This window comes from Sceloporus undulatus, chromosome 7 (assembly GCF_019175285.1).
Source record: "Sceloporus undulatus isolate JIND9_A2432 ecotype Alabama chromosome 7, SceUnd_v1.1, whole genome shotgun sequence".
NCBI lineage: Eukaryota > Metazoa > Chordata > Lepidosauria > Squamata > Phrynosomatidae > Sceloporus > Sceloporus undulatus.
This window is the reverse complement of record NC_056528.1, coordinates 32413236-32438709: the sequence shown is the minus strand read 5'-3', so window position 1 is coordinate 32438709 and position 25474 is coordinate 32413236. Positions and strand designations below refer to the sequence as shown.

At 43.0% G+C, this 25474-nt stretch overlaps 1 protein-coding gene across 2 annotated transcripts in view; it reads left to right on the top strand.

The window, feature by feature from the left end:
- The window catches only part of GPC3 (glypican 3), a 128014-nt gene that overhangs the window by 6505 nt on the left and 96035 nt on the right, over positions 1-25474 (top strand). For both annotated transcript variants that reach the window (XM_042480452.1, XM_042480451.1), the window contains exon 2: positions 11581-11742. In XM_042480452.1, coding sequence (XP_042336386.1) covers positions 11581-11742 — 162 coding nt within the window. The remainder of the gene's footprint in view (positions 1-11580; positions 11743-25474) is intronic.

Genomic DNA, 25474 nt, shown 5'->3' with positions numbered 1-25474 from the left:
GCATACATAAAACTCTGTGTGAGATACATGGACATAAAATATGTATAATGTTGTCAGGAATCTTCTGTGTGTGTATGTGGATAGGTGGGGGCAGTATTGCCCAGTGAGAATATAGGTGCTTTATGGCCAAATTCCTGCTCATGGGAATGTTTGGAGAAGAAGCGTTTGGGAAAGTTAAAGGGACTTCTGCTTGAAGATGGCCTTATGCTGAGTGGAGTACTTTGTCCTTTTTGCAAAAGGTTGGCAACTAGACCAGAAATGTTGGCCGCAAAATGTTGGGCTATGGGGACCACCTGAGAATTTAACCATGTCTTGCATGGTTACCCATGGGCCTGAAGTTGGGAAGTAGGCAGTAGCAAAAATGATGATGGTTCAATCCCCACTGCAGAAATAAACCAGTTTGTTACCACTTTAACTGCCATGGCTGTGGAATTCTGGGAATTTGCTTTGGCACCAAACGTCTCTGACAAAGAAGGCTAAATGTCTCACAAAACTGCAGTTCCAGAATTCTATAGAGTTGAACCATGGCAGTTAAAATGGTTTCAAACTGAATTATTTCTGCATTGCAGATGCAACTGATGTTGTGGGAATGGGGGAATGGCCTTCTGAGGATGCCCAGAGGGCTGGATTTTAGCCCAGAGCCTGAGCTATACTTGTAAAGATGGGCTTGATGGATTTGTGACTGCATAATAAAATATTACTATTATTATCATTATTAGTAGTAGTGATGGGGGAGTTTGGTGGTGGACTTCTCTCCCATCTCTGTGCAAAGCTCTGGTGCTGCAATCAACGACAGTTCCCAGAATTCCACAGCATTGAGCCAGGACAGTTAAAGTGGTGTCAAACTGGATTATTTCTGCAGCGTGCATGCAGCCTGTGTGGAATCTCTCTAGTTTGGGGGCTGCAGTTGTGCAGCCCTCTTCAATCTGTCTCCCTTTTTGATACTTCTTGAATGATTCCTTGTAAGTTGCCAATTGTCCATCTTAGCAAAAATCCACTGAAGGGTTAAGCTTCCCATTGATCTCCCTCCTCTCTCCCTAAATGCTTATTTTAGCCCTTATTTTGTGGAAACTCTTACCCTATTAATTTTTTTTATGTATAAGCGAAAAGCAGGTCTATCTAGATGCGCTAGGTGTAATCCGTTCGGCACATGGGGATAAGTTTGCAAATCCAGTAAGTTCTTTTGAAGTAGGCTTAAGTGAGATCATTTTGAGAATAACAAATGGGTTGCGCAAAGGTGTAATGTATGGGGGAAAGTAGAAAGGGACAGGCAGAATTAAGAGCCAGCGATGCCAGGAAGATTTGCTGATGTGCAAAACTGAAAGTGATCTCTGTCGGACTTGTCTGCCTTTGTTGGTCTGAATCGTAGTTAAATAGTGAATAGTGTTGTATAGTGGTTTGAGTGTTGCATTATAACTCTGGAGACCAGGGTTCGATTCCCAGCTCTGCCATGAAACCCACTGGGTGACCTTGGGCAAGTCTCACTCTCTCAGCCTCAGAGGATGGCAATGGTAAACCCACTTTGAAGAAGAAACATGCAAATAAAACCCCATTCACTTTAGGGTCACCATAAGCTGGAAACAATTTCAAGCCACACAACAAGATAAATCTCTCTCTCTATATATAGAATATGTCTCAGATACATATATATCAGTAGAGTTACACATTAATTGTGCAATGCAACCCTTGTGTTGAATGGAAGTGTTGTGCAACTGAACCAAGACATCAAGCATGCAACTGAAGTGTGCAGCACCCATATGCAATGCACATAAGGATGCTGCATATTCACAAGCGATGCAAGACCACAAGTATTTTTAACTGTTAAAATGGGGTGGGCATGAAAGATGGAAACCAAGTCTTCCTGCAGACCTTTCTGGACCAACTGGGCCATCGCTTGTGGATATGCAGCACCCTTATGCGCATTGTGTGTGAATGTTGCACGCTTCAGTTGCATGCTTGATGTCTTGGTTCAGTTGGTTCAGAAAGGTTTGGTGGAAGACTTGGCTTCCATTTTTCATGCAATTGCTCACCCCATTTTAACAGTTAAAAACACCTGCCTAGGAAAGTGGTTTTGCAGCCAGTTCTGTTTTTGGGTGGTCCTTGAGAGAGAAAATTGACTCCTAGACCCACCACATTTACCCACCCTTGATTTCTGGATTTTGTTTCTGTGCTGCCTTTCTGACATGGAGCTTGGCTGAGTTTTCTGTTCGTGGAAGAACATAGTAATATTGAGCCATAATGAGAGCCATGGCTTATCCATCTTGGAACAGACCCATCCTGGAAATCTCTGCAGAGCAATTACACTTAAGGTGGCCATCTCCTTTCCAAAGCTGGCTCCATAAATCTCCGTAATCGAATAAATCAAGGGGCAACTTGAAGACACACACATACACACACACACACACTATAGCATGGGCTCTAAATATTCGAAAGGCACCAGATCCCATTTGATCTTGGAAGCTAAGCAGGGTCAGTCCTTGGTTGGTACTTGGATGGGAGATCACCTACGAATACCAAGTGCTGTAGGCTTTATTTCAGAGGAAAGAACTGGCAAAGTCAGAGGATTCCTTGCCTAAGAAAACATGATGAAATTCATAGGAACTCCATAAGCCAACAGGCAACTTGAAGGGATACACAACACGCACAGAGCAAGATGTCGAAAATCTATTTGCTGTAGTTTTTTGTGGGTTTTTGGTACTATTTGGCCATGTTTTAGAAGAGTTTATTCCTGACATTTCACCAGCATCTTCGCTGAAGCTGCCAAAGCCACAGCTGCTGGCAAAACATCAGGAATAAACTCTTCTAGAACATGGCCACAGAGCCCAACCCCCCCCCCAAAAAAAAACCATGGATGCTGGCCATGAAAGCCTTCAACTTCTGTTTGCTGTGTTTGCATTCCCTGGGTCGATTTGCTTGACCCTTTTCTTTGAAAGCCTAGACTAGACTATTTCTAAATACGCAGCTGAAGGTTTAAGTTGCTGTCAGGTGCAAAATTTGGGGTCTGAGAAGGAAAATTTCCTTTGAGGTGGCGGAATTCCTATTTGGAGGAGGACAGGGCCTTTATTTTGCCTCCTGGTTAGATATGTAATATTGTATATATATTTCCAGGTTAGTGCTAACAGTGATGCTACTGACCGCCCTCTTCCTTCCCTATTTAGCTCAGCATGGCAGTTTTCAGATCTTTTCATTGGCTGGGTAATTGAGTTTTCTCCTCTTAATTATTTCAGGCCCGTAAGTTGCTCTCTTGATAGCAACGCTTGCAGGAACGGACCCTCAAAACTCCAGCAACCTGCTTCAGGCGATCATCGCTTTACGCTGAAGACTGTTTTAAAGTTTTCCCCCCCTCTTCTGCCAAGGGATTAATTTTAACAACATCCTGAAGTGCTTTCTTGAGGTCTTTCTTCCCTTCCCTTTCTCCCCCGATGGCTTCAGGAAGTGTGTTTATGTATTGATGTGCGTAATTAAAATATATGGCAGGCTATAGACCCTTACAAATTGGAAACGTTCTCTTTTTATGGATGAAATGTTTGCAAAATGTGTCTGACATGTTTGCATGGCTGTCTTGATGGCATCCGAGCATCTTACAGATTTGTTTTGTTTTAATATTGAAGATATGGGGGGAAATCTGTGGAAATTACTGTATTCATCTTTGCATACCAAGGAGGACATAGTTGAACATTTACATCCCTAACTATGCAAAATGAGATTTTTGCAAGAGGTAGCCATGTTTCCACCGTATACAGAATACAAACTATAAACTTCATGTGCCAACAGATACATAAGTGAAGAATACTGGTACTTATGCATGTGTGCGTGTGTGCCTTCAAGTTGCCTGAAGATTTATGCTGACCCCAGGATGTATTTGAGAACAAGATTCTAGGTTTCTCCTGGGTCCTGGTCACAGCTGTAGCTGCTGTTGTGTGTGCGCATATATGTGCCTTCAAATCTTCTGTTGACTTATGGCGACTCCGTGAATTTCATAGGGTTTTCTTAAGCAAAGGATACTCAGAGTTGGTTTTGCCACTTCCTTCCCCTGAAACATATCCTACAGCACCAGGTATTCATTGGCGGTCTCCAATCCAAGTACTAACCAATGATGATCCTGCTTAGCTTTCAAGATCAGACAGGTTCAAGTGCTTTCAGGATATTTTGTAGGCCATAATCTTGGATAGCTTCAGGCCAAATCCAACAATGTATTGATACCCTTCCATTGACATTGGAGACATCCATCCTCAATGCTTCCCTCCTCTTCTCTGTGAGTGGATGATGGTGGTGCTAGTTGTAGCAATAAGCAGCAGCAGCATCACTTTTGCAGCTCTCTTGATCTGTTTGGGACAGTTTGACTAAGACATATGGCTCTTGGACAGTGATGGGAAAAGGTGTCCTGGAGGATAAAAGATAACGGATGCCCTGGCCTGTGTTCTTTTTCGGTTGTTTAATCACCTATTGAGCGGCTGTGGGTATATAATTTATATCTTTTTAATTAGGTTTTAAAAAACAGATCAATCAGTGCTTGCCCCTTTCCCCTCCCTATTGGTTTCTTCTTTCTACACCAGGCCTGGCATCCCGTTGGTGTCTTACACAAACACATAAGTTGTTGCATATGTATATTTTTTGACCAATGCATAATGTCTGTATTTGGTTGAAGGATATGAAAGGGGAATTTTGCATCTGGCATGTTGGACATTGCAAGAAATTGTGAATTGTACATTGCACATAGTTGTGCAGGGCTTATTATGAGTGTGTATGGCTGTGCATTGTGCATCAGTGCATGATGTACATTGGTCTGGGCAATATTGCAATTCCACAACGCGGTGATGTAATGCAATCGAGGCATAACTCTGTGACTGTGAGGTTAATGTGATTTCTCTTCAATCTATGATCTGGGTACATGGATAGTATTCCTTGCATCCCCGAAAATTCAGTAAGAAATTTAACTTAGTCAATTACACATTGCACACCAAAACACAAGTGTACAACGGGGTCCTTGAGCCCTCTAGATTCCCCAAATAACCCTTTATCTGGACCCCCCCAAAAGGATGAGTTGCCTCTCCTGGAAGCCATACACATTTAACATTGGTTATAAGGGCTCCTTACACTGTTGAACATTAAAAAACAACACTCTTGTGTTTCAACACTAGAAGTGGACATCTGGTCACTTCTTCTGTTCAGTGCCTGATCTACTTCCTAGGCTGCATCCGCACTGGAGAAATAATTCAGTTTGACACCACTTTAACTGCCATGTCTCCATGCTATGGAATTCTGGGAATTGTAATTTTGTGAGACATTTAGCCTTCTCTGTCACAGAGCTCTGGTGCCACACAAACTACAAATTCCATAGCACTGAGCCATGGAAGATAAAGTAGTGTCAAACTGGATTATTTCTGCACTGCAGATGCAGCCCTAGTCCAGCTTTCTGTTGTGGTTCCTTTTCGCATGATCAATATTATTCAGTTTGGATTAGTATATTTTCCATTTAAGGCCCGCAATCCAAATACGTTTCTTCTACTTCTCTGTGTTGTTGTTGTGCGCCATGCTGGGTTATAATAATAATTATTTCTTTCCCTTTTCTTTTTAAAAAGAGTGTCAGTTGCCTGCATTATTTATCACACCATTGAAGTGCAAGCTTTTTATTAAGATAAAATATGGCACAACCAAATCTAATTGGCTCATAATTCTCTCACGGCCTTCCTTTCTCTTAAAAAAAGTGATGTCTCAACCCCGTGATGTTTTTCTGCCTATTGGCAAATGCATCCCCACTGGGCCGCCTATTAAATATACTTTATTGCAAAAACGGTCCTTTTGTGCTGCCTTTGCAAGAATGGAGAGGCTTGTAAAAGAGTTGATCGAAGCTATCAAATGCTGAACAAGAGAACACAATGCAGGGCTGATTTCCTCTTTTCCCCAGTTGTCTACTGAACCTTTTGTTCTATAACCTTCTATGGATACTTTGGGTCATAAGCCTCAACTGTTAAATTTTACTGTCGTCTCACCTATGGCCAGCCTATACAGATAACACCAAACCATGGTTGAGTGGTTAAAAACAAACCATGGTTTGTGCTACCCGATGCCAAGCCTGAGATAAAATATTTGGAGAAATGCAAAGCAAGGGTCTGAAAATGTGGCTGTCAGGAGGTTCGCTCCACTGCTACAAAAAGATCTGCTGGAATCTGGTCTGTTTCTGGGTACAATTCAGGGTTCTGGTTATGACCAATATGGCTTCAATCTAGGCTATCCTTTGTGAGCCTCCCAAGACCCAAAATCTTCAGTGGATGGCCTTCTCTCCATCCCACTGTCTTTCCAAGTATGGTTGGTGGAGATGCAAGACAGGGCCTTCTTGGTGGCTGCTCCTAGGCTCTGGAACTTCCTTCCAAGAGAGGCTAAAATGGCTTCATCCTTATTATATCCTTCCATTGGCGGTCAAAAACTTATTTATCCCAACAGACTTTTAGAACGGAGGATTTTGAGCAAAAGGGCTTTTAAGAGGGTGCTGTGCTCTTTTGATTACATTTCTCCCCCCCCAAAAGACAAACATTTAAAAGCATATATTCAAAATAGTTTTAGTACTGCTGATTAATTTTGCTTGAATGCCAATCTTTTACGTGTTTTAAACAATGTTGTGTGCCTTCAAGTGTTTCCTAAGATGACACTATCCTGGGGTTTATCTTGGCAAGATTTGTTCAGAGGAGGTTTGCCATTGCCATCCTTTGAGGCTGAGAAAGTGTGACTTGCCCAAGGGCACCCAGTGGCTTTCCATGGCCAAGCTGGGAATTGAACCCTGGTCTCCAGATTTGCACTATGTCACACTGGCTCACTAAAGTATATTGTGTTCATTTTAATTTTCAAGCTGCTTTGGTTCTGGGTTTTGGGAAAAGGGTGTAATAACAACAATCAGAAACACAGCAAAATACAGCATCATCCCAAATGCGCAAAACAGTGATGCCTTTATTGGGCCAACCAAAATGCACATTATACATGCTGCAACCACAACAATAATACTCAGTTGATTCCACAGAACGACAGGCTTCCTGGTCTATTTACAGCAACCTGAACTAATCCAAAGGTTTCATAGTTTGTAGCTTTCCAAAATGCAGCGAAATCTGTTGTCCCAGGTCACTGGCTAGACTTTTTGCCAAGACTTTTCTCTTTTTTGGCTCTTTGCTCATGGCTCTAAGCTGCGACAGGTGGTGACACAGGTGTCGATTGCTCCCGCTTGGCAGCACAGTCCCTCTCAGTTCTGTGTATCAATATTAAGGAGGTTTGCTACCTGGTTTTTGTGGATGACTTCCCTTCAGCATCTCATGGCGTCCATGTTGATGAGGAAGGGAGTTCACTCAGATTTCAATGCAATTTTAAAAGGAGGAGTCCAAGGTGCTAAACCTGTGTCTCAAGTATAAATTTACTTCCTTGTATATGTCCTTTTAAAGCAATTCAGAACATGAGGTGGATTCACTGCCTCACTGACCTGGGAGCTACAAACCACCACTGTTTTTGTCCTGTCTTGGAGGCTATCCAGGGGCAAAGTACCAATGTCCATTTGAGACGAGAGAGAAGCAGCCCCAGTTGTGAATAGGAGCTTACTAGCCAGGGATATACAGTATTCAGAGTCCATGTCAGTAGGGTGAAGCACTAAATCCAAGGTGCCAGTCCAAAGGAGTGTCCAGTAGCATGATCAGCTTACGATGCAGGGTCCAAGGTCCTTTGGAAACACAAGCCAGAAATCAAGAGACTGTTGTGTTGTTCTTTGCCTTCAAGTTGCTTTTGACTAATGACTTAGGTTGTTTCTGACTAAGGCAAACCTTTCACAGGGTTTTCTTGGCAAGTTTTGTCAGAAGAGGTTTCCCATTGCCATCCTCTGAGGCTGAGAGATTGTGACTTGTTCAAATTCACTCAGTGGATTTTCATGGCCAAGTGGGGATTCGAACCCCCACAATCTCCAGGGCCATAGTCCAATGCTCAGAACACTATACCATGCTGCCTCTGTAGCCTTTCTGAAAGAGGTCTGTAGCCTTTCTAAAAAGAAGAGCTGCCACTCCTAGAGTTTTGCAGGAGCAGAGTTTCATTCTTGTTCCAGCCAGGACAGTCCAGGAAATCTGGAAGGGTCAGGTGCCATAAAATCAGTCTTGCACGAATACTAAGGAAGTGTAGTAAAAGTGGAGGGTAATTTCTTTTTGCAGTAGTTGCAGTGAGCTCTGGAATAAAGAGAGGATTTACCCCAGGGATTTGAAGATGGCATTGTGACATGCAGCGCCATTGAAACATCCACCCATACCAACAATAGAACAGAAAGCCAAATTGTCGGAGTAAAGGAACATTAAGCAAAATCATTTCCTTAGCTTCTCGGTTCTCTCTGGAGAGCTCTCTGAGCTGGATCAAATGCCTGTCAGGGGATATGTTTGTAATCAGGCAGATGTATAGAGACCCAAGGTTTTATTTGGATGCCAAAAGCAACTGTATGGTAGAATGGGCTTTTCCATTTCTCATCCTAGTCCAGTATGGGCTGATGGTTTGCATGTGAGTTAGGTAGTGAACCTATTGCCTTACCCCAGTGATCCCAAACTTTGGTCCTGCAGATGTTTTGGACTTCAGCTCCCAGATTTCCTGACTGTTGGTTAAGCTGGCTGGGGTTTCCGGGAGTTGAAGTCCAACAATTTGAAGGGCCAAAGTTTGGGCCCTGGCCAATAAAACAGGTTTAGCACCTTGGATAGCTCTTTTAAAGTTTAGAGCAGCAGTCCCCAAACTTTGGTCTTCATGATGTCTTGACCTTCAGTTCCCAGAAGCCTCAGCCAGCTAGGCCAACCATCAGGAATGATGGTAGATGAAGTCCAAAATCTCTGGAGGACCAAAGTTTGGGAACCACTGGTTTAGAGTAAGATTCAGAATGGATTCAGCTCCTGGTAGGATCCAATGTGGCATTGTGGTTTGAGCATTGGACAAGGACTCCATGAGATCAGGATTCAAATCTGTGCCTGGCCATGCAAACCTACTGGGTGACCTTAGGCAAATCACACACTCTAAGCCTCAGAAAACCCTGTGACAGCTTCATTTTAGGGTCGCCATAAGTCAGAAATGTGCTGAAAGGCACACAACAAGAAGAAGCAGATGTGGAAGCCAGCAGATTCCACTGTGCTCCTGGCTGACCTTCTTTTCAGCCAATTGACCAGAGCTGATGAGAATTAGGATCTTACAGTATCTGGAAATGTATTGGTTGCCTGACCCTACTGTAATATCAGGCATGTACAGGGTTGAAAGATTAAGGACATTGCAAGGCATTCTCAACTATGGTTCCAAGCTTATTGCTTTGCAAGGCCTTAGTTGTGGGTGAATGCCACTTTTATTCCATAAATATGGCATCACACCTACAGCATGAGCTTCCTAAGCTTCTTTCTTGAAAGAAAGCCCTCTGCCTGACCTCAAAACCTAAGTTGCACTTTCCTCTGGCATGTTCAGGACTGAAGCCTGGATTTGCTTGAGATTGCTTGACTTTTCTGGGTCTTTGCGCATATAATCTGTTGCGTGGCATTTACCCCAAGGGGTTCTTTCCCATATTTCTGGATAGTCTTTGATGGTACATCTTCTATACTCATTTTATCATAATGCGCAGAGCGTGCATTATCAGAAATGGCTTCCTACCCTCTGTGATTCCTGCTGTGGTGATAGGGATGTGTCAAATTGCAATATATATGTGTGTGTCTGTGTTTGTCGAGGGAAGTGTTCTTGCCAGCATAGATAGCCCTGCTGGTTTATTCATTCCTGTGCAACTGAACCATCATTTCTCACCCTGGGCAAGCAGATAGAGACTACATTTGGTGCTAATATCTCTCTTGTCTCTTTCTTTTTTCCCCTTTATGTGCTTTTTATTTTTAATTGAGCAAAGGAGTTGTGGCAAGGGCATGTTTGACATTTCCCTGCAATTAGCCAAGGAGTGAAACACGCTTGTAAAACTGGATGAAGCAAGAGCAGATGATATAATTGATACATTGGTAATACTGGCTTATGTTGGGGCGGCATTGAATCAACTCTGGATTTTCCCCCCTGCATTTTAAAAGAGATTACCAAGATGCAGATCCTGTTTTGGGGGAAGCCGGACTCAGAACCTCATTTAAAGTTCAGTGTAAAATGTATATTGGATTCACTGCTCTACTAGTCCAGGGGCCTCCAATGTTGATAGCCTTGTTGTTGTTGTTAACTGCTCTCGAGTTGATCTCGACTCATGGCGACCCTGTGGATGAGACATCTCCAAGGCTCCCTATCTTCCACTACTCTGCTCAGGTCCTATATATTTATACCTGTGACCTTCTTAATAGTCCATCCATCTAGCATGTGGCCTTCCTCTCTTTATAGTTCCTTCTACCTTTCCCAGCATTATTGTTTTTTCCAGCGAGTCCTCTCTTCTCATGATGTGTCCAAAGAACAACAACCTAAGTTTTGTCGTCTTGACTTCCAAGGAGATCTCTGGCTTGTTCTGCTCTAGAACCCATTTGTTTGTCTTTTTGGCTACCCATGGCATCCTCAACACTCTTCTCCAGCACCACATTTCAAATGCATTGATTTTCCTGCTATTGTCTTTCTTAACTGTCCAGCTCTCCCATCCATCCGTGGTGAGTGGGAATACAATGGCTTATACGATTCTAATTTTTGTGCTCATGTATATCTTTGCATCTTAAGATCTTTTCTAGTTCTTTCATGGCCCCTCTCCCCATTTTTAATCTTCTTCTGATTTCCTGTCTGCAGTCCTTATTCCTATCAATGTTTGATCCCAGGTATGAGAACTCTTTTGCTACTTCTGTGTCTTCATTTTCTAGGCTGAATTTGTCAAGATTCTCCATTGTCATTATTTTTGTTTTGTTTATGTTCAACAGTAGGTCAGCCTTTGCACTTTCTTCCTTGATAGCCTTATCCTCTGAATTTATCCAATGTTCAATATTTACAGACAAGTTCTTATTCGTCTTTGTATTCAACCAACTCTCTACATTTCCTACTCTTTGACCCTTTTATATGGCAGTGCATAATCTTTGTTTTCATCCTCTCAGTTGTTGTTGTTGTTATTATTATTATTATTATTATTATTATTATTATTATTAACCTTTATTTATAAAGCGCTGTAAATTTACACAGTGCTGTACATACAATCTTTTAATTAGGCGGTTCCCTGCCCTCAGGCTTACAATCTGAAAAGACATGACACAAAAGGAGAAGGGAGTGGTGGAGGGGAAGGGGATGAGGGCCAGCAGTTCTTCTTTACCTCCGAGGCCTGGACCAAGACAGATGGACTGGAGGGAGAACTTGTACAATTTGTACAAGTACAATTTGTAATTGTACAATTTTTGTTTGTATGCTTAAATCACTTAACGTTCCTTCTCTATCTTCCAGAATAATAGTACAATAAAATATTTTCTGAAATAATACAATTAAGCCATATATGAACCTCCAAATTCTATATGCAAACATGGTTCTTTTATGTGTGTTTTTATCAAATTTTTCTCTTGTATGCTTTATAAACTCCTTTAGTTTCATTCATTCGTTCTTGTTTTATGTAACAGATGAATTTCATATGAGCCTTTGGTGTTATCCCTGCAGGGGCGGATTTGCAAGTATGCCTCCCGAAAGGCTTAACCTGTTGCTCCAGGAAGATGGAGGAGAAATACCAAGCCTTGGCCCGGTCCAACATGGAGCAACTCCTCCAGTCTGCCAGCATGGAACTGAAATTCCTCATCATGCAGAATGCAGCCGTCTTCCAAGGTAAGTGACAGGGCGACTTTGCAGCAGGATTTCTTAACTTGGCAAAAGGGAGTGATATTGTGTCGCCATTTTGAGAAGAACTGCAGAGCAAAAGGGAGGCATTTTGGTGCTTGTCTGGGGGGGGCATGTGGAGGCCACTGGGGAGGTCTGGAGGGAAATTGGGCCCTGCTGTACATTTGTATGCCCTGTAATATAGAGCTGCTGTGCTGTTATGAAGGTACTGTATAATGGTGGGACTTTGCATGTGTCTCTGTGCATTTGGGTGACTTCTTCTGTGATCTGGAGGCAAACATTTCCTGTTGACCATTCCATTTTTTAAAAAAAAAAGAATGGAAACAATTTTGGAAGGGGAACTTTGGAGGTTTTCGGGGAACTGGCGGTGTGATCTTTCAGAGATGGCAAAAGAGGGAGCCAAGGGATGCATGCACCCCACTGACTTAGAAGGAGATGGAGAGATCTGAGGTCACTCAAAATAGCTAAAGGCGCTATATGTCATTTGGAGCAGAAATTTTCTGCTTCCCAAATATTTCTGCTTTTTTTCTGGAGTGCATGGAGACTCTTTGGTAGCCTTAGTGGCCACATTGGGCTCATAGGCTGAACTTTTTAGCAGAACCCATCGGGGGAGAGTAGGGAGAAACGTCTACTTAGTTTTAACCTGCGGAGCTGAAGAATAAGATGAAAAGGTTCATAGGGATGGTCTCAGGGAAAGACAATGTGGTATTAGAGCAAAGGTGGGCAACCCTTGGCCCCCGGGCTGCATGCGGCCCTTCCTGATTTTAATTTTATGGGATCCTCAGTAGTGGAGTTACAGTGATTTCATTTCACTTTAAATGCTGTGGCAGCATTCTGTAAAATCGTGGGATTTGTATTTTGGGGAGTCCCTAGAACTCTCTGGCTGAGAATTTAAACACCCCACCTCAAACTCCAAATCCCAGGGTCTTGTAGGAGCAATTAAAGTGAAACCATAGTGCTACAGCTGTGCAGTGTGGATGGGCCTCCAGATAATTTTAATTGAAACATTTTCCCTTAAGCTGTTGCTGCATCACAACAATTCAGCCATTCTTTGCTCTGGAAGTGGCACCTTGTTGATGCGGAATAATTTCTTCCTTGGGTCTTAAATGGTATTAGTATGGAGTTATAGGAATGCTGGCTTCTCATTCATTCGTAACTCAGCCCCCTTTGGAAGTTTTCTGTGTTGTTTCTGCCTGACATCTGAAAGAACCGCTTGAATGACAGACCGACTCCAGTCCTGTTGTTCTGCCTTAAATCTAATTTTCTTCCTTCTGAAATTGCATTGGCTTCCTGGCTGATAAAGATCAGGGGGAATCGCCTGGCATTTACCCAGCTCTCATTCAGCCATGTATGTTACTGTGTTCACTTAGCAAAGTTTATTAGATTATTAAAGGCTTTGCCCCTTGGGCTCTTCCATTATTACAGAAGGAAAATACCGCACACATAGAAGGTGGGGTGGAATGGGGGAACTTGGTGAGTACATTGGCTTCTCTGTCTGCCATATAAGATTGTTCTTAAAAAATTAATACTGTATGCAGTATGTCAGTGTTCATGCGGCGTTGTTTCAGGATTTAGTCTGAACTGTATTCTGTGCAAGTCAGGCTTCATTTGGACTGCTGTGTCCAGTTATGAGTTCCTCATTGTAAGAAGAAGAATCCAAAATAATGTTTCCAAGCCTTCTGTCTAAATCTCATTATTAGTCCTAACTAGTATAGATCCAGCCAATCGTTGGGATATACTTAGGTTTTGAAGGACTGATTCAATGGGTCTACTTTATTATTTGAAGTATGTTTGCATCACCTCCCAGCCCATAAGGACAATGAATAAATCAGAACCAATTTAAACAATAAAAACATTTAAAAAAACACATTAAAATATTTTTAAAGACTCCTAAAAGCAGTTGAGACTAAGTCAGTGGTTCCCAAACATTGGTCCTCTAGATGTTCAGATCTGGAGACCTCATTTTAAGAAGGATCTGGATAAGTTGGAGCAAGTTCAGAGAAGGGGAAGAATCGTAAGAAATATGGAGAACAAAACAAATGAGGAAAGGTTGAAGAAGGTGGCCATGTTCAACTTGGTGAAGATAAGACTGAAAGGAAACATGGTTGTCCTCTTTAAATACTTCAAGGGATGCTCTGGAGGGTAGGACCAGGTCTAATGGTTTGAAATTACAGGAGGATAGATTTTGATTGAACATTAGAATAAACTTCTTAATGGTAAGAGGAGATCAGCAATGGAACCAACTGCCAAGAGAGATGGTGGAGTCTTCTTCTCTGGACATCTTTGGAAAAAGACTGGGCAGTTACCTGCTGGGGATGCTTTAGATCAGCAATTCTCAAACATTGGTCCTCCATGTGTTTTGGACTTCAACTCCCAGAAGCCCCAGACAGGTTAGCCAGCAGTCAGGAATTCTGGGAGCTGAGGTCCAAAACATCTGGAGGACCAAAGTTTGGGCTTAGATGGAGATTCTTCATTGAGCTTGAGATTGGAATCATTGGCCCATGAGAACCCTTCCAACTCTATGATTCTATGAAGCTATGGTTCTGTGATCCTTCCAGGTTTTATCACTTATGTTGGAACTGAAAACTATAATTTTAATGAGGGACTTCTCTTCTTTTTCCTTAACTTGTAATGTTTCATTGAACCCAAAGAGATGAGCTAATTTTTTCCCCAACAGCAGTTTCAAGAATGCCTGGAAAACCTGGCCATGGGAGGGGAATGACGAATAGGACCAGAAATTTTGGACACAATTTCTCTCTCATTGGGAAAGCTTCCGGAACAAATTGCCAGATCCATCACAGAAGGAGTGAAGGCTGCAAAGTGGCAGCTCTCCTGAACCAAATAGAGCTGGGCAGCTTGTCGTGGCAAAAGGGCAGACCTCTTCCGAAGAGAAGAGGGATGCAAAAGTGCCTATGTCTGCATTCCCTTTTAATGCTCTTGCTTCATCGGAATATCTGCACTTCCTTTCTAGAAGACACTTCTAGAGAGGCCTGGAGGTTTTTCTCTTTTACTGCTGTCACAACCAAGTTTGAATTGACAGGGATGAGTTCCATTGCAAAGTGCATGGAACCAAATTTTGTGTATCCACTGTGAAGTTTTATGCACCTTATCTCAGTCATTAAGCAAAGTGGAAACTATAGTCAAGAAATCAGAAGACTAACCTGCTGTACACAATGGCCTTAAAGGCTGGGTTAGGAGCAGAGTTGGCGCATAGTACCACACGGCATGTGGTGTCACGGCACTCCTCTGGTGCTGCATCCACATGATGCAGCGCCAAAGGAGTGCCGTAAAGCCGCACCACCGCGTCTGTCACATTCTTTCCAGGGTGCAAAAAGGAACCAGTTTTGTGCCCTAGAAAGGCTGGATTGGGGCTGCAGTGTGCAGTTGCTGTGGCCCCGATTTGGCAAAAATGGAGGCACCTGGAGGCCACCCCTTAGGGGCATTCTTCGCAGTCTCTGAGACTTTCAAGGAGAGTTATGAAGGAACTACAGTGGGCCCTTCTCTTACATGGGGGATCCATTCTGGACCCCCAACCCGCATAAGGGGAATTCCGCATATGCTCGAGCCCCGTTAAAAATAATGGGGCCTGTGACTGCAGAGTGGCACGTGCACCATTACTCCTTCCGGGGCATACCAAGGCTTCTTTCAGTGCAGCTTTCAGCATATGCTGAAAGCCACGTATATTGCGCCTGTGTAAAACGTGGGCGCACTGTAGATAAGATCCTCAAGCATAAAGATATACCATTAAGTACCAAATTCAGAATCATCCAAGCCTCAGTATTTTGGGGAATTGAACATCCATGGATTTTGGTATCTATAGAGTGTTATGGAACCAAACCCCAGTGGATACCAAGGGTCCACTGGGTTGGGTTGGACTAGGTGACCTTTGTGGTCCCTTCCAACTCTGTAATTGTTTGGGGGGGCATACGATTCCCGTCTGTGGCGTAGTGTCTCTGTTTGCATAATTCTCTTTATTTCCAAGGCACACGAGTGACTTTTGAACTCCAGACGTCCTCTCAGGCTTTCTTTCCTCTGAAGCACTCTAAGAGAGCAGTTGAGCTCTTGTCTTCTGTAATTACTTCTCGAGGCAGGAGTTATCTTTGATAGTTCAAGTCCTTAATACATTTCAATTGCCCTCCCAATGCTATAAAATAGCCAGATAATGTTTTTCGGGTTTTCACTAGGTGGTCATAAACGTCAGGTTACCTTCCAAAGCTGATATTTATATTCCTTAGCACCAGCATTTTGGCTTCTCCTTTTCTCTCTCTCATTCTCTTTATTTGTTTCCTTCCCCCCTTTGCACCCTCCTTCCCTTCCATCTCCAATGCAAACGGCTGGGCCTGCCAAATGCGTTTGGTCTCTGGCTCTGAATGGATTAAGCAAGGAGATAAATTCTCTCTGACTGCGCCGGAGTATTTAAAATGCAGAGAAGGAGCAGTCTGTAAACACGGTGAAGGAGAAGAGGCAGGGGACTGGGAGAAAGCAGCCATCGGGATGTCAAGGACAGGCGTCTGTTTTATGTAAAAAGAAACATTTTCTGCCCAGATTGTCATCTGCTTCACTTTTAAAGCCCGCAATAAGATGGAATGATAAAACAACCAATGATGCATTTCAGACCGGAGATATGAACTCTTCCTGAGCCAATTAAACTGTCAATATGTCCTGCTTTCACATCCTCACTGACAAACTGGGTCACCGCAGTACCATAACTCACTTCAGCGAGGCTTGCCAAGCGATCAATTCGACAATTTATAATCTTACGATATGCTATGAAGGTGTATTAATCTGTGTTTAAAAGAAAAAGAGAATGAGGAGGCTGGGTGGGCCGTTCTCTTACTGCTGTGCAGAAAACCAAGTGCAGACGTAACGCTTAACTATGGTTAGGTATTGAGCTCGTTCAGCTCATGCTTCAAATGTTGGTTTGGAAATGGATTCCCAATTCCTTCCTTTTGGGGTATGAGCAGATTGGCTGGGCGAGTCTTCATTTCCTTCAGAGACAGAATTGGAAATGGGTGTTTCATAAGAAGTTCAAATTGGTTGGGTTGAATTATAAGTTGCTTTCAAACCAGAAGTGAAAACCATGGTTTATTGTGACATCCAAATTGGTAGTGAATCATAATTTCCTTCTAAGATGGAATTTAAAACCATGGTTTGATAGGACATTCAAATCAAAGAAGCAGATCATAAAACCAGAATTGGAAGCCATAATGTACTGTGACATCCACTCCAGCTCCAAACCAGAGATGGAAACCATGGTTCAATTCCCAGCTCGGCCATGAAACCCATTGAGTGATGTTGCACAAGTCACATGCTCTCAGCTTCAGGGAAAGGCAGTGGCAAACCTCCTCTGAACAAATCTTGCCAAGAAAACCCCATGATAGCTTCGCCATAGGGTTGCCATAAGTCGGAAATGACTTGAAGGCACTCAGCACCCAGCAGAAGCAAAATGTGAGAATTGACCATGCTGACTGAACCTCTGGTGCAGGAATAGGCATGATCAAAGTTGTGCAAAAGACTTTCTTTCTTTCTTTCTTTCTTTGGGGGCCTCAGGTTAATGGGAAACCTTGACAGGCATTCAATCTGGAGTGAGAGTGAAAGCACACATGCCCTCGAGGGCACGGAGGGGGGCTGTGTTTATCTTAAATGGAGTCTCCAGCTAGACTGATCAGGAGACCACCGTCGTCGGGGCAGGATTGCCTGTGGTTTCCCTGGCCAGTTGGGGAACAGGAGCAGCCTTTCTGTCTGGTCCTCTCTAATCAGAGCCCTTTCAGGGATTCCTGAGATACCAGAAGGCTTGTGTATTGTTGCCCAGAAATGCCTGAGTGGTTTCCATGGGCAGGGCCAGAGAGACTGGAATAAGTGCAGAAAGGAATCCAGTTAAGATGGACCCTATATACGCTCGAAAGAAATTGTTTTTTAGATTTGCCCCCTTGTACAATCTGCAAGTTCTTCTGCCTCCTCAAGACATTTGTGCTTCTGTACCATTTAGAGTGTCTTTGCCTCAAAACATGATGGAGATGAAAGCAGTGCATCTGAAGCCTAAGGAGAAGAGTAAGAGGGCATCTAAGAATGGATCTGTATTACCAGGTTGTACTGGTTTGATACCAGTGTTACTGCCATGGTTTGGTCTGAGTTTCCTGGGATTTGTAGTTTGGTGAGGGACTTAGAATTCTCTGTTGGAGAGCTCTGGGTCAGTTTGTTGGGCTACAGCAGCAGAGGATCTCTCTAGCAGAGAAATTCTGAGTTCCTCACTAAACTATAAATCAACTCCATGGGACGGATCCATGTAAATTACAAAAGGACCGAAGGACTATAACTCTATGGCATGGATGTTCTTAGGATGCATCCAAACTATAGAAGTAAACCGTGGCAGGTGTGAAACTGGATTATTTCTGCATTGCAGATGCAGCCTTAGTGACATAAAGGTGGGCTTCATGTGATGATTGGACTGCATTTCCCATAATTATTCACCACTGTTTCTGCTGACAAAGGCTGTTGGGAGCTGCAGTCCAACAACATCTGGAAGGTTGCATGATTTCCGCCCCTGTAGTAAAATAGTGGGTGGAAGACAGTGATGCTTCTCAAGCGCTGGGATTAGAGTTGTCATCCCACCAAAGGCCTGTTTCTCTGGGCTATTGACAGATTTAGAGAGTGGAGGGACGGAAGGTTTGTTCTGGAATCAAAGGCTTGATTGATCATCAGAAGGCAGCCTTTGACCCCAAAGGAGTGGATAAAGAGCAAAGCCAAGCCTTCTGTCATGATCAAAGTGAATAAAAGTTTTGGAATAAGTTTGTAGAGAGAGGTGGGCTGGAGCTAAAACTAATCAGCGCACAAGGAACGGCCTTCATTGGAGCATGTCCAGAGGAGGGGGACCAAAATGGTGAAAGGTCTGGGAACCATGCCTGATAGGGAAAAACATTGGGAGCTGGCATGTTTAGCCTGGAGAAGAGAAGGTTAAGAGGTGATGTGAGAGCCAGGTTTAAATATTTGAAGGGATGCCATATTGAGGACGCAGCAAGCTTGTTTTCTGCTGCTCCAGTGACTAGGAGCTGGAGCAATGGATGTAGTTTCCTACAGGAAAAGAGATTCCGCTTAAACATTAGGAAGAACGCCGCCTTGAAGAATGATGGAGTCTCCTTCTTTAGAGGTTTCCAAACAGAGGCTGGATGGCCATGTGTTGGGAGTGATCTGATGGTGCAATAGAATTGGATTGGATGGACCTCTTCCAAGTCTAGGATTCTATGGAACTCTCTCCCAAGGAAAACCAGGTTGACTGGGTCTTTCTTGAGCTTTCGATGGGATGTGAAAGCAACATTATTCCAACTGGACATTGTCTTTTAAAAACTTGCTATTAAGAATTAATTTTTGTGTTTGTGTGTGGGTGCCATGGTGGACAGAGGGGTCAATGATTACTGCTATTATTGCCCACCAATGGTGCTAGCTCTCTGCAGTGGTGGGATTGCATGCCCCTGTGAGGCAAGAGGCAATGCAGATGGCAGCAGCAGTGCTCAATGCCAGGCTCAATGTGCCAAACAGCTACTGGGCAGCAGCAGTGGTGGGACAGGGATGACACTGGCAGAGACTCTCTCAAAGACAACGGCACTAGCCCCATAGATAATGTTTGCTAGTATTAGGCAGAGGGAGACATGGTAAACCTCTTTTTGAAGATCTTGTCATTGGTATTAGTCTAATATTAGTCTAAACCCAGTTGCTAATCCCAGTTGGAGCAGATCCACTGAATCAATGGAAAGTACATAAGTCTTGCTTTATCATCCAGCATTTGAGTGAATGGGTCAACTCTAGTTGGGACTTGGATTTGGCCTTTGGATGAGGCCACTCAGTCTACACTGCAGAATTAATACAGCTTGACACTGCTTTAGCTCCATCCTATGGAATCCTGGGATTTGTAGTTTGTTGTGACACCAGTGCTCTCTGACAGAGAGGGCTAAGTATCTCACCGAACTACAAATCCTAGGATTCCATAGCACTGGTGTGTGGCACTTAAAGTTGTATCAAGCTGCATTCATTCTGCAATGTAGATGTAGCCTTTGAGCCAAATGTTTAGCTCAGGATTGCTTATACCAGTCTTCCACACACCCAGCATACTCACTTGTCTTGGACCACAATTCCCATCAGCTCCACCCAACAGGACCATACTGACAGGTGATGGGGGTTGTAGTCCAACACACAGGGAACTTTGTTCTGTGCTCTTCTTGATTTGGCTATTTGTTTTTGAGCTGTGTGTGTGATCCAGTAAATACTTGAAAAACAAAGTTGGTTTTACATCAGTAAAAGCACTGGAGATTCAGGAATTGATTCTTTATCGGCTTCCGTGACTTAAGCATCCACTTGAAGGGTATTGCCTCAGCTTTGCCTTGTGGATCAATGTTCCAGTTGCAAAGCTCAGTGATCTGTATACCAAATCAGTGTAATTCCCCATCTCTTTTGTCATGCTGAAGCAATGTTGTCTGGATTATACATTAATAAATATTTAGTTAGACTAAAGCTTGAATGTTAAAAAGTTTGGTGACATAACAGCAAGCAGGAGGACAAAGAAATCTCTTTGATGGATTGGTGTCTGCTGCTTTGACCATGATTTGCTGAATTTCTAAAAGCTCATCTCCTTGCTTGGGAACTTCTGAGATTTTTTTTAATGCAGTAGCAAGGAAGAAAAAAACAACGGGAGCATTAGAAAGATGACCATTTTCTATTAAGTGGCAATGTAATATTGTGACTGTTTGTCATTGACTTTGACTTATGGCGACCTTATGAGTGTGAAATCTTCTAGATTCCTAGCAATCAGTTGCCCTTCTCAGGTCTTGCAAACTCAAGATAACCATGTCTTTCTGATCATGTCAACGACTTGTGATTGGTTGAGAAATGTCTTCTCCTTTTCCTGCTACCTTCCACTTTACCAAACAGTATTGTCTTTTCCAATGGGTTTTCTCACCATGGATTGGAAATATACTCCCTTCCAAAAAGAAAAACTTGATTTGGCCATTTTATATAAGGGACACCATTTTTACTATGCCGCTGTATATACAGTCGACCCTCCTTATCCACAGATTTTTTATCCACGGCTTGAAAATATATTTTAAAAATATAAATTCCAAATAGCAAACCTTGCTTTTCCATTTTATATAAGGGACACCGTTTTGCTATGCCACTGTATAGAATAGGCTTTGAGCATTGAGCATCCATGGATTTTGTTATCTATGGCTGGTCCTGGAACCAAACCCCGGCAGATACCAAGGACCCACTGTATTGTATAGTGCAGTGATGGTGAACCTTTTAGAGACTGAGTGCCCAAACTGCAACTCAACACCCACTTATTTACTGCAAAGTGCCACATTCCTCTGGCTTTCTAGGTACTATCTCTGGTGAACTCTGTGCTGGAGCGATGGCACGCATGCCCACAGAGAGGGCTCTGAGTGCCACCTCTGGCACCTGTGCCATAGGTGCACCACAGTTGGTATAGTGGCATAGTGGTTTGAGTGTTTGTGACTCTGGAGACCAGGCTTTGAATCCCTTTTTGGCCATTTAAACCCACTGGGTGATCTTGGATGAGCCACACTTTCTCAGCCTCAGGGGAAGACTCTGAACAAATATTGCCAAGAAGATCCCATGAGAGGATTGCCTTAGGGTTGCTATAAGCTGGAAATGACTTGAAAGCACATAACAAAAAGTATATATTATGCGGTTTGAGCATCCATGGATTTTTGGTATCCTTGGGGGTCCTGGAACTAAACTGGCAGTTTTTATTTGTGCAGAGCAAATCCTCAACTCTTTGCAGTTTGGGATTTACTCTGTGCAAATAAACCACTTGGGAGCTTTGTATAGAAAATGGCATTTTTCATGCAGGAGTGTTGTTCTCTGCACCCAAAATTCATATGTTTTCTGTGCAGAAAACTTCCTTCTGTGCAGTCATACTTTGTGTGTATATATATGAAGAAATCTCAGTACAGATCATTCTGATCTATGCTCCAGCCCTTCCCCAACTTGAGGCTTCTTGTGCAGAATTAAGCCCTATGTTGTGAAGTTTCTTGTTACAAAGGATCCTCCTTGTCAAGGTTGCTCAACACTTTGAGAAACCTTGTTTTTTGTCCATTGTTGGAGGATTTGTGACTATTCTTCCTAGGAAAAAACAACCTTGAATTGCAGACTGTGAGAGACTTGTCTGCCAAAGTCCTTGGAGAACTCAGACCAACTGAGAAGAAAAAGATTAATTTTAAAGACAATTGGAGGAAAGCGCAAGGCATTAGAACTGAGCAGGCATCCCTCAATGCTCTTTTTAAAAGGTAAAGGTAAGGGATTTTTGTGTGCGTGTGTCCAGGCATAATTTATAGACAGTTGTAAGGTCTTCATTCCCCTGATGTGCCGTTGAGGTCTGATGCTATACGGCTGGAGTTTAGATTTGATAGAATCAGCTAGTCTAGTAACTCATCCTGATCACGCCATGGATTATTAAACAGAGATTTAGAAATATTAGAAAGAATGTAAGGACTGCACTTTGAAATCATCTTTAAATGTTAAGGGGCCAGAAAAGGCTGGTGAGACAACTGAAGGGCCTCCAAAAAGTTTAATGCTCTCAGCCTCAGGGGAAGGCGATAGTGAACTTCTTCTGAAGAAACTGGCTAAGAAAACCCCATGATAGGTTCATCTTGGGGTCTCTATGAGTTGGAAACGACTTGAAGGCACAAAACAATAGACACATTGGAATGAGTTTAGAGAAGGGCAACAAGGATGATAAGAGGCATGGAGAACAAAATTCATGAGGGAAGGTTGAGGGAGATGGGCTTGAGAGAAGACAAGGAGGAAAGGGAAGGTTTGTTCTTCAGCTGCAATGAGTTGGACCTTGTCTAAAGGTCTTAGGTTACAGGAGGGTAGATTTATATTGAACATTAGGAGGAACTTCTTGATGGTAAGAGCGGATTTGCAATGGGACCAGTTGCCTAGAGAGATGGTAGGGTCTTCTTCTCTGAATGTTTTCAAAAAGAGGCTGGACAGCTACCTGCTGAGGATGCTTTGGCTGGAGATCCTGCAGTGAGTTGGACTCCATGGCCCATGAGGCCCCTTCCAACTTTATGATTCTACGGACTTCAGTGCCCCAAATTCCTGAGCATTGGCCAAGTTGGTTGAGTCTTTTGGTAGCTGAAGTCCAAAATATCCAAGAGGATCAAAGTTTGGGAACCACCGGACTCCGCAATAGTTTTCAGCTTACTTTTACTCACAAGATTTAGGCTGCATATGCACTGCAGCAGTAATGCTGTTTTGCACGGCTTTTTTGCTGCCATGGCTCAATGTTTTGGGATTCTGTGATTTGTAGTTTTGTATTTAGCCTTCTGCATCTGGTGCCACAACAAACCTCCAGTCCCAGAATTCCATAGCATTCAGCCATGGAAATTAAAGTGGGGTCAGACTGCATTATTTCTACAGTGCAGATGCAGCTGTAATAGTTTTAACCAGAAGAGTGCAGAGAAATTTTGGGTCTCCTGTTACTTCCACGTTCGAGTGAGTTGCACACTTCGCCTATTGTAAATGTTTGATTTAATAGACATATACACACAGCATACCTCTAAGAAGAACCCACTTAACCATGGGTCTTTTGAGCTGCATTGTGTTCTCAGGAGCCTCTCCACAAAGATGAGACCTGACAGCGCAGAGGAGTTGCCTCTTTCTCCTTTTGAAGTGGAGTCCCTCATTTTCCCGTGTTAAGAACAAATTAATGCATGGCAACTCTGCTCTTCCATTGCCTTTGTAATTTTGAGATCGACTGCTTCAGATCAAACAGTTTCCATCCGACTCGGAAAGCCACTTGAGATAGGGAAGGCTTTTGCCAATATATAGGGCTTTTTTTGCCCATCAGATCTAGACCAACTTTATTTGATGTTGTGCGTAGTAGAGGGGAGGGAAGCTGCTGTGCTCCACCACTCTTGAGTTATCAGTTGCGTTTATGTGTGTGTTTTATTTTTAACCATTCGCAGCACAAGGTGTGGAGTGGTTTCATTCAAAACCTGCCCCTGCTGTGCTTTGTAACATCCTCATCCACTTTCAAGTTCATCGCGATGTGCCCCCCACAAAGACAGTCGGCGAAGAGATGAGACGCTCTTGGAAGAGGAGGTCGCTACCTGAAGAAATAAGTCTCTTATCGGAAAATTACGTTTATAATGGCCATGTATATCACATCGTGCCATATGCAAAGAAGAAAATCCAGGACCTGTCACTTGGTGTATGCACATGCATCTTTCGATGTTTTTGAATAGGATAGGGTTCACAAAGAGTTGTGGCACCAGCAACTGTTCTTTTTATTTCCCTCTTCTACTGGGAGTTTCCCTTAAACAGCAAGACATGGGTTTTTGTATTAGCACCAATTAAATGAAAGCACATGGTTTGTTCTGAGGTCAATGGGCATTTTTGTTCTCACTTCAGCCCTGCAGACACTCTTCTGTGATGTGATGCACTTTTGCAAAATATGAAGAATTTGCAGACAGATGGAACAGGTAGTTTAGGGTGAATGTTTGTTTCTTGATTTTATTCATATACCACCTTTCTCTCTCGATAAAGAACCAACATGGTGCAGTGAGTCTGAGCATTGGACTAGGACTCGGGAGACCAGGTTTCGAATCCCTGTAACTGCCATGGCTCCATTTTATGGAATCCTGAGATTTGTAGTTTGTTGTGGCACCAGAGCTTTTTGACAGATAAAGCTAAATATCTAATAAAACTACACACCCCAGAATCTCATAGCACTGAGTCATGGGAGTTAAAGCAATACCATTGTGTAGTATGAGAAGCAGGATGGTATCCTGACCCACTTGTGCAGCATTTGCAGACGGATTATCCCTGAAAGATGGTCCCAATGGACAAGAGATTCCATCCCTGAATTAAAAGGAATAGGAACGTAAATGTGTACTAACAGTCCCATCTGGATGAGGCTGTCTACAGTGGCGTCTCACAATCAGCCCTTAAAACAACAATATGCATTATTTAGCACCTCTTTCTCCTACCACCCATTGTGAGCGACTGGCTCCTCTTTGCCTTGAGATTAACGCTATCCTTCCTTCTGTAAGCTTACATGTATCACATCCACTCCTCCTGCGAGGAAAAGATACCCCTCTCCATGCTTCAGGGTGAGCAGGAATAAACCCACTTATTGCGCCAAAGTGTACCTTTCCTTGTTCACGAGTAAGTGAATCGCTGGACCTGCAAGGAGGAAAAAGTGTGTAGCAGGATGCACTTGCCACAGTTTGGAAATAACGCATTGGAAATAAAGCAGTACATGTAACACGGTTACTGCAAAGAGCTACTTTTGGGGGCAACATGGGCATAACCGTTGTTCCTTTTGCAAAACAATGCAGACACCATCATGCAAGACCATGCAAACAATGCAAAACAAGCATTGTGCATAAGGAGCAACATTGACTTCTAACATTTTCTTACTGCTTTTGAGAGAGGGGATTTTGGGAGAGTTTTGACAGATTTTAGGACGTGTTCTTTTATGATTTCTGAGGAGAGAAAAAGCAACAGTGTCACAAAAATGTAATGAGTAACAACAGTGTTGGCTGCAGTCCTTATTTTCCCAAATGTTGTATACTGGAAGAGCTTGTTCTGGCACACTCTGGTTGTATCTACACTGTAGAAATAATGCAATTTGACGCCACTTTATAATTGCCATGATTCCATCCTCCAGAATCCAGAGATTTGTAGTTTGCAAGGCATG